The 16000-nt window shown below is 35.4% G+C and overlaps 1 protein-coding gene across 1 annotated transcript in view; it reads left to right on the top strand.

The window, feature by feature from the left end:
* The window catches only part of LOC106661051 (inositol-trisphosphate 3-kinase B), a 350651-nt gene that overhangs the window by 34467 nt on the left and 300184 nt on the right, over positions 1-16000 (top strand). Inside the window, exon 3 of the mRNA XM_014384150.2 lies at positions 5598-6177. Coding sequence (XP_014239636.1) covers positions 5598-6177 — 580 coding nt within the window. The remainder of the gene's footprint in view (positions 1-5597; positions 6178-16000) is intronic.

Raw genomic sequence — 16000 nt, 5'->3', positions numbered from 1 at the left:
ACTCATTCTTTTCCTGAATCTCATATGAACCTAAAATATTGTAATCCCGTGACAATTTTGTAGAAAGGATGAGTTTAACTTCTGTTCCCTCCCCATATATATTTGTATTATTTGCGTGTTTTCGAAAAACGTCAATTTTTATTGTTTGTCCAGTTTCTCATGAACTAAAAGGTCCGACCTAACTCTCCAAAATAACGGGATACGGATAGCAACTTGGTTATTTCAAACAGCAAGTTACTCGCAATGTACATTTTTGAAAGGTTTTTTTGACCCTAAATTCAACGGTGCGCAAAATTTTTAATTGGCAGCCACTATTGTCATGTTATTTGCTAAACACGTTTTTCAAACACCTATCTTTCGAATAAACGACATCTTCCCCAACTTGTTCAACCAAAAACCAATTATTTAATTATGATTTTGATAGAAAGTAAATTATTTGGTCGTGGTACAAAACGAAAAATTTCGGAACAATGTTTCCAAATAACATCGATCCATAGGCGCTTTGGATTTTGCTAAGTAAAACCTGGTGGAAAGTTCGCTTGATAAATAAAACCATAAATAATTAATATTTGGCATACAAAACGTAAATAATAATAGATTTATTGACCTTTGAGGCGTTTGTATAATCCCAAAAAATATTGTAATTTTTAATATGTAATTAATTGACTTTTCACAATCTGGATCTGAGTATGGTCTTAATGAAAACAATTCCAGCCAAACTTTCTTTCTATTTTAGGGTAACCATCAGGGCAAAACAATCGTAAAGATGTCTAAAATTTGAAATAATTAAGTTTTTAAAACATGTCATTAAATTTCTTTGAATACCGACTCAGTCCAAAAATTGCCAAGGACTGTAAAACAGTTCCAATAGTGGTACAGTCCCTTGGCAATGTTGGGACTGAATTGGTCTTTAAAGAAATTTGATACCACCAATAAAAACGTAATTATGTAAATTATAGTCATAACGAGAAAGAAATGGGGGGTGATTCTGCTGTTGAGAACAGCAGAACAAAATTTGCACAGGCTGAATCGCCTTTCAATGTGCTATAGTTATTGTGATATATTATCCATCAGGCCTTTACAAAATATTTTTCACAGAACAATATATTTATGAATTTAATGTCTTGATTAAAACGCCACATTTTTGTTCATTTTTTTAAATGAATGTATTTTTTATCGAAAATTTTCTGTTAATAATAATGCAAAATAGTAAAACTTCCATTAAATAATGCTATTTATTTATTTTTTGAGTAATTTATTGAATGCATGTTGTAATTGTAGTTACTGAGAAAAATGATTTAAATTAATTTGACAATGAATTAATTGATTCATACAATTGAAATACGTCTGTTGTTTATATTATATGTGTATATATACAAGGAAAAAAAGGTCCCTCATATTTTGTTGTTTACTTCTAACTACATCTATTTTTATCGTTTTTATCATAATAATTTAAAGAAAGTTGAATCAAATAAAAAAATTACGAGCTTTAATAAAAATTATTTAATCAAGATGTTTTCACAAAATATTTACCAAAACACGGGAAAATCATTTAGTGATATTAAATTCACTAATTTCGTGGTCCGCTTGACCAATTAAACATTACAATTAATTAAGGTTTTTAGTTGCGATGAAAAAAAAGCTAATGGCACGAGAGGGATTCGAACCCACGACCTTCGGATAGATACGCCGCTGCTCTACCATCTGAGCTATCGTGACCTCGATCCACTCGGACATCAACTCCCCATCTCAACCCCACCTTATGAGTTGAAAAATGGCAAAAGGAGGGAAAACTCATAAGGTGGGGTTGGGATGGGGGAGTTGATGTCCGAGTGGATCGAGGTCACGATAGCTCAGTTGGTTAGAGCAGCGGCGTATCTAGCCGAAGGTCGTGGGTTCGAATCCCTCTCGTGCCATTAGCTTTTTTTCATCTCAACTAAAAACCTTAATTAATTGATTCAGTGATATATTAACATTTAACTAATAGTTCATTACCTGGTGTTGTTAATAACAATTAAGCGCAAAACTAGGAAAAGAAATTGTTAGTCAAATTATAATCTATTGCTAAATGATTTTCGGGGTTGGGTAATTTTTTTAACTATCATAATTAAATATTCTTTCCTAAAACTTAACATTTCTGACCTTGTTTAATTTGGCTTACATTAACATATGTTATAATTACTATACCGATAAAATATATACGGTTTGAAATAAACAACATGTCCGGTGTTATTATTATTATTATTATTATTAATTTTTAAGGGCGTTTTACTGTCCAGTGTTCGTTTTTTTTTTCGAGTGTATTGTAGATAGGCATGAAAAAGATATATTCATAGATTAAAAACCGAAAGTGATATAAAAAATAAAGATATAAAAGAAAAAGAAATAAATTGTGTGTATATATATATATATATATATATATATAATATATATATAAAAGACAGAGATAAGATAAAATGAAAAATGGAATAATTAAATTATAGTGGTAAACACAGGTAAAGAAGAACAAACGTGAGAGAGAGAGAGAAAGAGAGAGCGAGAGAGACAGACAGACAAACAGACGAGTGACAAAGAGAGAGTGAGTGGGATAGAGAAAGAGCGTTTGAGATAGTATAAGAGCAGTATGAATAAAGCATAAAAATAAATCGAGCAGAAATGGGTGGAGGAAAAGGAGAGAAATAAATGTACGGTTAAATGGGTAGAAAATGAGAAAAAGTCCAAGGAGGAAGATACATGTGGTAAAAGAGAGATTTGAAATCATGTGTGTATGTTTTTTAAATACAGTCGAATTATTAGTTTTACTTTCAAAAATTCATTTATTAATCTAACGTTGAATGGTTTACTTCGTTAATTATATTATCAATTTAATAATTAACCAAACAATAACAACTTGAATATCGTAATTCCGTACTGTAATTCCACACCGCTTTTGTAGATCCATCTGCTCACAAATTCTTTCCATATTGAGCTAATGAACATTACTATTATTGATAGCACATTTTTTTAAATATTATCAACTGAGACATTTATGATTTAATTAATTTTATTAGGCTTAAATAATTAATAGTCTCAAGGATTCATTTATATCTGTTAATTGGCATCACATGTTCCCAGGTGGAAAAAAGAGTCGTGCAAAATTACTTTAGATCACACCAACAATGAAAAGAGGAAAAATTGACTAGAAATTGGTAAAGCAACATTCAAATAAAAACGTAAACAGCAAATTAAAAATAAATTAATAAAACAGTTCAACAAACAAACAATCTACTTATTGTTGAAGTAGACAACCACTGTGTTATCAATTTATATATATTACTATACGATCAAATTTACTGAACCTTCAAAAATATCCTATAACTATGTAAACAGGAATGAATAGAATTTTATAGTATTCACAATTTGTTGAAGTTGTGAGGAGCGGTCAAGAATGACGTAGTTTTGAAAAACACTTTTTCATTTTTTTGCCGACGTTTCGACCTTTATTCGGGTCATCTTCAGGGCATAAAGTGTGGTGCTATTCTTGTGGCGTCATGTTGGTTTTGTGTGAAAGTATTGCCATTCTTGACCGCTCACTATGGAACTCACAGTACCACAATGTTCTTTGAAGTGTATTTGTATAATAATTTTGGTAGTAAAACAAAATCTTACCAATATTAAATTAGTTATCTGTAAGTTAAATTTTATCTCCTGATTAGATATATGTACCTGCCTTCATTGTTTATAATGGGGTACTTTAAAATTTAGATTTTTTAACTATTACAACTGAATTCGGCTCAGTAGTTTAATGGAGGTTCTGGAATTTTCTTACTCTGCAACTCAGGTGCTATCGAAAATATTAATCATTTTCAGCTGAGCGTTCACCTGGGTGAAATCCGTCGGCTCCATTTGGACTGTTTCCATTTGCCTAAAAATCCCTTTATTAATTATTTGAAAGGTACAAAAAACCAAAAAGAACTGATCCAATATGCCCGGCACGCCTGGAATTATAGAAACGAATTAGTTCAGGAATTTAATTTTTAACTTAATGTGTGGTGTTTAGTGACAGTTAGCCAATGTTATTCGGAGATCGTGGGATGCGGTCTGGTGTGATGTAGGTTTCAGAAAAACATTTTCTTAATCGTGCCAACGTTTCGATCTTTATTGAAATCATCTTCAGGGCTCAAAGTGTTTGTTGTGTGTGCCGATGTGTCATTCTTGTGTGTCGTTTGAGAGTGCCCATTTGTAGGTGTATATGTCAATTTCTTTTTAAGTGTTTCTTGAAAGATTTTCGTTGTCTGTTCGATGAGAGAATGGCTAGGGTCAGATTTGATTGTGCTGTATGTGTTTGTGTCGTTGATAATTTTTTCTTCGTCCTCTTTTTTGCTGATTGCTACATTGCTACTGTTTGTTTTGTTTTATCAGCATAAAGAATGAGTATATTAGGATTATTTTTGAGATTTTTGTTTTGATGTATGTTTGTGTGATATGTTGTGTTGATTTGTAGTGAGGTGTTATAAATGATTTGTTATTGTGTTAATGTATTTTGATCGTGTTATGTCTTTTTCTTCTTCAGTTTTTGTTGACTTTTGGATTGCATAGTCTACATCAGTAATTAATTTAGCTGTTATAATATAATCTGTTTTGTTGTAAGGAATGGAATATTCGGGACCAAGAGATAGAAAGTTTTGGATTTTTGGAGGGATGTTTTTGTTGGACACGGTTAACACGACACACAAGAATGTCACATCTACACAGAAAACAGACACTTTGAGCCCTGAAGATGATCTCAATAAAGATCGAAACGTTGGCACGATAAAAAAAAAATTCTAACACTTACATCACACTAGACCGCATCTCATGATCTCCAAATGTTTTTTTGTTTTCTGCATAGATTTCATTTTCCATTATTTTTGTTTTTAATTAAGGATTATTGGGTTATTTCTAATAATTTGATCAATTTTTCTGTTAATTTAATTTATTCTCATGCAAATCAATGTTCTTTTATTTCCGCTATAAAAATTAACAAGAATAAAGGAATATTAAATTGAACAGAAAAATGTAAAGAAAAAAATAGAAAAACATAAAAGAGAAGATATGAACTCAACGTTGGTTACGAATAAAAAACATAAAGATGTAATACTTTACGTGTTTTTTATTCACAACTAAGTTGAGTTAATATCTTCTTTTTTCTGTTTTTCTATTTTTTTATTTACATTATTCTGTTCAATTTAATATTCCTTTATTCTTGCTAATTTTTATTTTATTCTTTAGTGTAAGTTAATTTTCATATTCAGTTCTTAATTTTCTTCTTTCATAATTTTATCAAATTTTTTTAATGTTATAATTTTTAATAGCAACAATATGTTTTCATGAAGTTGCCATTGTAAATATATCCATGTGTCTTTCTGCAACGACCTCCGACAGACGGAGTTTGTCCATGTGTGTATACGTTTTTCTGTTGTAAATAATAATTATCTTTCTAATGTAAGAAATCTTTCTCTCTCTCTCTCCCTCTCTTTCTCTTTCTCTTTCACTCACTCACAAAATATGATATTATCCTTCATTAAGAATTTTATGTATCTTGACTTTTGTTTTAACTTTTAATATTAATTGTTTAGGGGTTACTGGAGTGAGCTGGTGCGGGGTGGGGGGAGCGGAGGGCGTGCATATGAGCGGCGGGAGGGCATGGAAGACCTGTCGTTGGAATCGCTCAGTTTGATGGAGAGGTCACGGCGCGTCGGTGTCGTAAGCCTCGGAGGCGGGGGAATCGTCGGAGGCGGCAAACGACGGCTGCCGTCCCCCCTCAGCCCGGATTCGGCCCTCGGCAGCGACGAAGAGGCGAGGAAGGCCGCACGCACCGAAGAAGACGACGACGAGGAAGAGGAGGAGCCACCCCGTCACCTCCGCACTCCGTCGGTCGTCATCAGCGATTATTCAGACGACCCTCTTATGGCCTCGTCGACCCTCAGCCTCGAAGAGATCGAGAGGCTCCGGGCCGAGTACGACTCCAGGAGCGGACAAGACTCCGGCTCCGAGTGTTCCGCGACTAGTTCCTGGAGCTCTTGGGGGCTGGAACCCGCTGACTATTCGCTGCGGACACCTCAGAGGAAAGCCAGCGATTGCTCAACCTGTTCCACCCTGAGTGGAGACGAAGACAACCTTCAACCAGTCATCCTGCAACAGCTCGTCACCAAAAAGGTAAGCAAAACATATGTACAGTATATTTTCAATACCTTTCTTCATAAAAAGTCATTATTTTGCACCACCAACATAGGTTGACCTCCGTTTCTAACTAATAAAACAAGAAAACCAAATAAAATGTAAAAATAAAGGCTAAAATAGATATTCACAAACTAATCAAATGCAGGAAAAATCGTGTCTTATTAGATAATAAAAACTTAATTCGATGTGTCCTACATAATAGAGGGTGTTATCCCTTGGCTCCATACAGAGAGCGTGTAGGTAAGCCGCCGTATTTAAGAATATTTCTTGGACATGGCTCAGGTCCCCCTGTTCCGCTTTTTAGGGGAATTGGGAATTTTTGATTGTATATAGCCGTCAAAATATGTGTTTTGTGTTTTGTATTAGTGAGTGTATTTATTAGCGTGAATCGGGAGGGGCTGATGATGGAATATTGAGTACTCCATCTACTAAACAGAATGAATGCAATGTATATAATTATTCAGAAATCGTGAGATGCGGTCTGGTGTGATGTAGGTTTCAGAAAAACATTTTCTTTATCTTGCCAACGTTTCGATCTTTATTGAGAACATCTTCAGGGCTCAAAGTCTTAGTCTTCTGTGTAATTGTGCCATTCTTGCGTGTCGTGTTGAGAGTGCCGCAAGAATTTGAACCCTGAAGATGATCTCAATAAAGTTCGAAAAGTTGGCACGATAAAGAAAATGTTTTTCTGAAACCTACATCATACCAGACCGCATCTCACGATTTCTGAATAATTATCGACTAACGGTCACTAATCACCACACACACAATGTATATAGCTGTGAATGTATTTATTTGTGTGAGTGCGAAAAAAAGCCCTAATAGAAACTGGAAAGTAAACAAAAAAAACTTATGAAGCAAACCAAATATAAAAAAGAACAAAATCTCTCTTATTAAAGAATGAATAGACTGTGAAGAAGAAACAATATTACAGAAGGAAAAAATTATTAAAGAATAGATCTGAACCAATGAATAAGTAAGCTTGCAATTTCCATAAAATGTATATAAATAATTTCAAAAACAACATATGTTTCCTCTATTTGAGTTTTAAATTGAAATGAGCTTTTTTGGTTTTTGGTTTTTAAATTCCAAGCTGGTCATGCTTTCTGCCTCTCCTTTTTCTAGGTTAACTACATATTCTTCATAATTAGTTTGTGGCTGTTGGACCATCGATCGTCTTGAAATCCCATCAAGTGGCCTGCCCAATTTCATTTTAAAACTTTAATTGTACTTGTGGCATATTTTATTTGGGTTTTTGAAGTATTTAGGCTTTTTTTGTTGTGATTCCTTCTTGTAAAGTTGAGTGTAATTCTGTTGCTGCTAGTGAATCTGAATTTATCTTTTTTACCCATCAAATTTGTTCACCATAGGTTATAGTTTGCTTTAAGCAAGAGTCTGATACTCGACTTTATTCTATTTTGAGGTTTTTCCTGAGATGCTCGACAATTCATCCAAATGTATCTCTACTTTATCGGCGACATCAAGCTGTTGTTTTTTCGATTTTTATTTCCTTTTTTTCATTAAATTAGTCTTGATTTTCAACCTGAACCTATTTTTAAACGTGCTCATTTGCTGGTACGGAGAGGCTATCATTTCTTTCAGTTGTTTCGCTGACTCAGCAAAGAGTTGTCATCCGTAAAGTGAAAGTAAGCAGTTTCCCCACGAAATTCTTATCTTTTCATTTTCCTTCCAATTAATATATCTAAGGATTTCCTCTACACTATCTTCTAGACGTCATAAAGTGTTAAGGATGTAAACTGGACAATTAAATTCTGATGCTTTTTCTATCAGTTGATTAATCACGTGGATATATCAATTTTTAAGAAACCTTTCCGAAAACTTGCTTGTCCTGGAGGATGTTGAGATTCTAGTCTTTTATAAGGTTAGAATTGACGAGAATGCCTTGCTTGGGTTGTAGTTGAGATATAGTGGTTTTTAATCGTTCTAATTCCTCCTCTTTTGTATCAATATAAGATCAGGTATGTTCTACGAATTTTTCTTCTAAAATCTGGTTGAAAATTTTGTCCAAATTTCATCTTCTTTACGCTATTTTAATAATTTCATTCGTGAAAGCATCATTACCCTGTTTTTTTTACGATCGCAACAGCAGAGGTTATATCAGCCCTCAGGTTGCCGGTGTTTTTGAAAAAAAAAAAGCCCATAAGTATGTCGGGTCAAATTGGGCCGCTGGATTCGAACCCTGGACCTTTACCTTAAAGTGATGAGCGCCGTGTCAACACCTAAATCGTTGCGGCCACCGACTCCTCATCACTATCCATACTTTCTGTTGTTGTTAATTCCGGAGTGACTCGAATATTTATTTGTTTCTTTTAAGCATTCTCACATTGTTCTTGGTTTGTCTGGAGATCTCCTTGTACAATGTTGCTGTATCTATTCATTACCTTCACTGGGCTAATAAAAGTAATAAATATAGTTCTAGTAATAAAATTAGTTAATGTATAAAACCACTTCTCAGTTCACTTCAGACTACTACCTTTTCTGAAGATGAAGAAAGAAAAACGAGAAAGAAAAAATATTCAACCATGTAAGATTTTGAGTCAGTACGACAAAATATTTCTAAAACACTTTTAAAGCAGCCAATTCATTATTTTCAATACATTACTTAAGAAACTATAATTTGAACTTTTATTACAATTTGGAATACGCTACAGCAGATTACTAACAAAAAACTGGACTTAAAACAAAAAAAAACAAGAATTTTTGCGTGTGCATCATAAATTTCAAATGTGTTTCGGCTAAAAAAATATTTTAGTCTGCTTTGCTAAGTTACTTGGTCACTACGACAAAATTGTATTCGGCATGTATAGCAAGGGTATGGAAGTACATAATTTATGACCTACCAATGAAGCAAAATAAATAATGTATTTTTTGAACAAGAAACAAGTCGATATTCGTTTTTTCCCCCTCAAAAACTCCTGAATACACATTTTTAGGAAAAATGTCTGTACAAAATTTTTGCATTTCAAAAAGTCGCCTCCGATTTTTTGAAATATGAAAATCACAAAAATGGTGTCTCAACTGATACACAAGAAACTTTACAGGGTATATATTCTTCTAAACTGCAGGTAATTGTATACACATTTCAAAGTTTCAAACGTTTCAGAGTCAAAGAACTAGAGATAAAAATAAAACATTTGAGGAGTTTTTGTTGAATTTAGTTTTCACACTTATAACAGCTTAAAATCATAAACATTATTTACATGCTTTAGATAAGACATATTCTGCTTTCCAACGGTTGTAATAACGCGGAATTTGGATAAAATCAAAGGGGGTTTTGCATGTTTGACCGATTTCCGGCGTGATCGGCGAAAAAAAAATTGCCTTAGCTGATCCAGCACAAAAATGTCTTTTTTCATTATGTAGTAACTTTATTGAACATAACTAGTTATATAGTATATTTTGCAAATAATAAAAAAAATGTTTAAAAGTAGAGTTAACGCTAATTACCATGAAACATGTTAGGAAATTCGAACCCAGTGGCTGCCATCTGAAGCATGGACATTTTTTAGATAAATTCATTTACTTGGTGGTTGATCAGGTTGACCGAGCAAAAAAGCCAACAAGTTACGTTTACGTTTAAACGTCAAACCTGCCCACCAGTGCACATAAACAACAAGGTAATGCCACAATCCAGCCAAGTCCGGTATCGACAAATTCTTGGGCTTTACCAAACTAACCGCTTACAAAACACTTAGACTGATTTGGATTTACGGAGTCGAACTGAGTAGCTCGGCCAAATTCTAGAACATGCAACGAAATCAAGAATTTCAGTCTAAAATATCTCAACACTTCTATGACACCAGTCAACATGTGCAACATCACCGATTGCACCTGGTACTTTAAAAATCCCGTCACAGACAAAAATTGGATTTATATTTATGATAATTGACATAAATTTATGTTGTGAACCGTTTAACGAAGAAGGAAGATTGCGTAGCTTAGACAAATTACTTCTTGAAGTGTTCTCATTTAATATACATAAATATAAGATATGTTATAAAATAAATAAGTGGTTAATATTTGAAATTGGGGCCAAATATATTTCTTTCTGTTGCGAAAAACGATTTGTTATAAGTATAAACCAGTTTGCTATTTTTCTAACTGCCCAACCCGTCTGATGCGACATGGCTCAAATCCTTGGATTAAACAATTGTCCGTGTTATCCGAATAGTTTCGAGATGATGTACTTAAGGCGCAAACGGCCAATTTTCACCGTCAGCGAAGGCGGAACTTAGCACGAAAAGCGCGTGGGCGGTGATAAAAGTCCATAGAAGATTGCAAAGCCAAGGTCTATCGTCTTTCGGTTTCAGACTGTTCAAACAAGACATGATTGATTGTTTTCAGTCATTTTGTCTACCGAACAATCCCACAAAAGTTAAAATTTCTAAAGTCGTTAGATCTATCTACTGGTCGATGTTTATGTTTTGTTACATTGACTACTTTGAAAACTAAAGAAAGCTGACTATCAAAAGTACAGTTTCTTAATACTTCTTGGCTGAAACTGGACTTAAACAGGCTTGTCCTTAGCCCCTTGTTATTGCCCTTCATTTTTAACGACCTCCCTGACCATATCATACCACCAAACTTTCTATCCGGCTTACGAGCAGCTAAATGGGCTTTTTTGCAAAAACGCCGGCACCCTGAGGGTTTATATGACCTAAAAAAACCAAAAAAAAACCAGTAGAATGAAAGTTTGAACAGCTACAAACCAGTGATCAATACGATGAGCGAGATGGATTCCGTCTTAGGAGACCGATCTCAGTGTTAAGGTTGTTTCGGGGCCACCTACGCTTCAGTCTTCTGTTGGGATTATTAAGCAATGTGGTGGATGAAAGGTTTTTGATGAAAGGGGTCCTATGATGGGATAGTTTGGAATGGAACGTTTTGTAGCGGGATTGGGCTAGCTCGGTAATAAGAAGGACATTTAGGTCGGTATGGATGGTGTGATTGGATACATAGAAAGGGCCGATGACTATTGTCCTGAGGATTTTGGACTGAAAGGATTGGATTCGATTGAGGTTGGAACGCCTTAGCAGTCCCGTAAAATACAAGTCCGTATGTCCAAATGGGGGTCAGGAGGATGTAATGTTTTCTTTTGTTTGTTAGTGAGAGTTTTGATCGTCTGTCGAGTAGTCTTTTAAGCATGAAACATCGTATGTTACATCTGTGCACTTAAGTCGTACATGGGGTTCCACGTCAGTCGTTTGTCCAGGTAGAGTCCGAGGTATCGTACATGGTTCGCAATTGGGATGTGAACGTTGTTGTGGTATATTGGTGGGAACGTTTTCTTGTTTAGGGTAAATATTATGTTTGTTGATATGGTTTCGTCGACCTTGATTCTTCACTGACGGAGCCAGCATTCTAGGATTCGTAGGTGATTTTGGAGATTACGGGAAGCTGTGACAGGATCGTTATCAGAAGAAAGGATTGCACTATCGTCGGCAAAGGAGGAGGTGATAGTGTTAGGTTGCGTAAATAGGTCGGAGGTATAAATTGGATAAAGGAGAGGAGCGAGCACGCTGCCCTGTGTGACACCTGTTAGAATAGGATGGATAGGAGACAATGAATTTCTGTGGGACACTTGGAAGTAACGGTTGTCAAGATAAAATTTTAGGATTGGTTGCTGGTAGGATGTTCTCGAGCTTCAAAGCAGCCCAGAGTGCTGTATCAGTATATAAAAATCATAGTTTTGCTTAGGGAAGACAGAATGGCAAATAGAGGCGTTTGGGGTTATATGAACGTCCAGTAGATCAACTTTCTCTGACATTTCACCACACAATAAAAACCTATAGTTAAAATTCGTAATTAATTCTGTCTGATACAACCTCCTTATATACAGTTTTAGTCTAATGTCAAAAATGAACTTATACTATATATAAAAGTTATTTGAATATCAAGTTAAGGCTCGATGTTGTGCTATACCTCACAGATTTCATTCCTAGTCGAATCTCAACGTTATTTTATTCAAAAATTATTTCATCGCTTGAATTTTACAACGGACTGCCGTATGTAGAGATATCATCCAATTTTTTAAATTCTTATATCCGCCTACTCCATCTTTCGTATTTAACCAGCCACTCTCGTTGCCTGATTGCATACTTCCCAAAAATTTTCAGTTTAATAGCCGATGATTTGAATATTGCCATTGTATTCACCCTTAACATCCACGAAGAATGGTTGTATAAATTATTAGTCTTTTGTATCGACCATTCGTTCCAAGAATTTTGAAAGTTGTACCGAATCGATTTCTAGTCTACAAGGAACTCTACCGTTCAAAGGCATTTTATTATAAGGTGACTGGCGATAGTGTCGAAAATTTCAGGTGTTTTTACTCACCATATGCAATAAAAAACATCCTGTAAACCCTTGTCCAAATCTCGACAGTAAGGAAGTAATTTCAGGTTTTGGGTGTTTTTTAATTTTTCGACTTAGGTCAATTAAATTGCTTATAAACTTCATAATTAATGATTGTAGAAAAATCTCTTCTATGCCACCTGAAAGAACGTTAAATTTTCTGTAAGGAAACCTATTTACATTGCATCATTGTTTAAAAACTCTGCACGAAAAATTCAGAAAAAACAAAAATGTTGAAATTTGGAATTTTTTAAAAACGTTGGATTGGTAACTGTTAATAACTACAAACTCCTGGAGCTTTACGAATTCCGTCGAAAGTTCTCCATTCAATTCCAGCGGTATACCCATGTTTTTGTATTGCGCTTCTGAAAGGCCCAAAAATTTTGCATTTTGTTGAAAAAAACGGTTGTCGTAGAAAGGGGGCTCGTTCAATTTTTTCAACGGGGGGCAATTCAATTTTCAAAATCCGTCTGGCTCTTGAGTTTCCTGTCAGTTCTTTAATGTTACAATTCAATGAGTTTATGTAAGCTGGCAACTTCCGTCGAAGAAAGAGAGAAGACAATCAGTGAATTGATGTAAATGAGGAAATTTCGAATTTTCCCTCCTTTTTGCCATTTTTCAAATGTCGTGTAGTGTATTCGATTCTCGGCGACAAATGAAATGGCCACAGAGATCATTAGTAAAAATATACTTCTGTTTAATTATTAAATCCATTAGAGTTCGTGGTCCGATTGATCAAATAAAAAAATCTCAAAAAGGAGGGAAAATTCGAAAGGTGGGTTGAGATGGAAAGTTAGCCTCCGAGTGGATCGAAGTCACAATAGCTCAAGTGGTACAGCAGCGTCGTATTTAGACGAAGGTCGTGGGTTCGAATCCCGCTCGTGCCATTGACTTTTTATATCAACTAAAAACCTTAATTAGTTGTATGATGTTAAATGGTCAATTGGCCACGAAATTAGTGAATTTAAATGAAGTATATTTCACTAAAGCTCTCCGTGGCCATTTCATTTGTCGCCGAGAATCCAATCCGATTTCACGACATTTGAAAAATAGCAAAAAGGAGGAAAATTCAAAAGGCGCGGTTGAGATGGGAAGTTAGTGTCCGAGTGAGGTAGTTACTCCCTGTGACTATAACTATAGGTCTGATGATGACCATCGTAGCCTAGATTGCTTCACCGATGGCTCACTCTTTAAGGATAAGGGAAGCGGTGCTGGAATACACATACCTAAATTAGGGATCAGCATCTCCTCCCCTCTTGGTAATAACACCTCGGTCTTTCAGGCAGAGGTCTGGGCCATCAATGTTTGCTGCAGAACACTTATGGATAACAAGATTAAGGGAAAAGATATTAAAATTTTTTCCGACAGTCAGGCCAGTCTAAAATCATTACAAAAAGAACTATCAACATCTAGACTGGTAGAGGAAACCGTTGAACTCATTAATAGGACTATCACCAGGTATGAGAATAGGGTAACCCTCATATGGATACCTGCTCATAAGGGGCACTATGGCAATGAGGAGGCGGACAGCCTGGCCAAGGAAGGATCAAATACTGAGTTCGTCGGACCACAACCGGTATTACCCCACTCTTTAAGCACAGCAAAAGAGAGTATAGGTAGCTGGGGCATGAAACAATTCCTTAAGGAATGGAATATGTCCCCCGGATGCAGGCAATCGAAGGAGTTTCTGAAGGAAATCAAACCTAAAGAAACGAAATGGCTACTCTCTAACTCTAGGAGGGGAATAAGGAGGCTGATAGGTATCCTAACGGGCCATTGCCCCTTGAGAAGACACCTCTTCATAATGGGTACTCTACCAGACCCCTTCTGCCGCTTCTGCGAAACAAAAGAAGAAACGGCTCGACACTACCTTGCAGAATGCGATAGGTATGCTAGGAAAAGATTTGATACTTTCGAAGGAGAGGACATAACCAAAACACTCCCCAGGATAAAATGGTCCACAATCCTGGGGTTTGTGAATAGGTCCAAAAGGTTTATGCAGGACTCGTGAGCCGACCAGGTCCCGGACCTTTTAGGGATGGGGTACGGGCCTACCCAGGCTTTTAACCCCTCGGGTCCTTGTCGCCCGCCCTGCGTAATATATATATAGTGTCCGAGTGGATCGAGGTCACGATAGCTCAAGTAGTAGAGCAGCGGCGTATCTAGCCGAAGAAAGTGGGTTCGAATCCCGCTCGTGCCATTGACTTTTTTATCTCAATCAATACCTTGCTTAAAGATTAATTAATGGAAAAAAGTTAATTGGACAAACGGACCTCGAACTCTAATGGATTATCTTTGTATGCCGGACACATACGCCTGCTTGAGCCCAAAAGTAAATGCGTGTGTCAGCCTGGCATGGCCTATCCTTAAACAGGTGAGTGGACGTTTCTGCTAAGAGTCAGTACCTACCAACACCTGAGAGCTTCTGTCACGATCCAGCCCACCGTTGCTGCCATTTTCTTTTCATCATATTTTTTTGCATTTATAGCGGCAGTCAAATTTTTAACTTAATTTTAATAATACTAAGATATAGTTATTTTGAAGGGATAGTTCGTAAAACATTTCGTTTGGAAAATAAAACTTAGATCTTGATTTGTATAAGTAATTGGATAGAAGTATACAATAAAAGTGATCATCCACTATAATTTTAAAATTTATATATGCCAAAATGTACATTTTAATTGACTGTTTCAAACTATTGATTCAAACTTCTTATTATTTTGACTTATAAAGAAATATTATTCCTACTGTAAGAGATTCTTTTATATAAAATATTAACACATCCATATCTCGAGTGTCATCCATCTAATCTACTTTGTAATTAAACGAGATTGATCTGCGTCCTATCTTAACGACATATTATTTCATGCCGATTGAATTGTAAAATTTTTAAGTTTTTATAAATAGTAAAATAATGTGAATTTAAATTTTGTTATCTTTTGGGGGTAAACGTGTCAAATCGTATAATATGAAAATTTCAAAGGTTCTTTAGTGTGGTTTCAATTTAATTATAATTAATTTACAATTGTTTCAGCTTTGGTAATTTTGCCTACACATAATGTTGTATTTTTCTGTCGTTATGGGCATTTAGAAAGGGATTTTCATTTGGATGGAGTAGGGTTGAGCTATAAAAAGACGTTAGAAAATTAGAATCGCTTATCCAATTTAGCCAATGTTTGAACGTCATGGACCTTGCACTCCGCCCAGGATATTTAGTTTCCCTGCATCTTCATTTCCAGATGTAAGACTCAAGTTTCGTTCTATAAAACATAAAAATTATGCCACGGTTTATTTATGAATGTAGGGATATCATTGCGGGCCGTAAGTTGCAGTGGGTATTCGTATTTTGTTTCATAATATTAACGTGCAATAAGGCCAGCCGTTCCAACGGCTCCAGAAAGGTCAAGAAATTGCGAACTGGGGA

The sequence above is a fragment of the Cimex lectularius genome, unplaced genomic scaffold, assembly GCF_000648675.2.
Source record: "Cimex lectularius strain Harlan isolate CLEC.00 unplaced genomic scaffold, Clec_2.1 scaffold47, whole genome shotgun sequence".
NCBI classification, from domain to species: domain Eukaryota; kingdom Metazoa; phylum Arthropoda; class Insecta; order Hemiptera; family Cimicidae; genus Cimex; species Cimex lectularius.
Note: the sequence above shows the minus strand (reverse complement) of the source record. Positions and strands in the feature narration are given on the sequence as shown.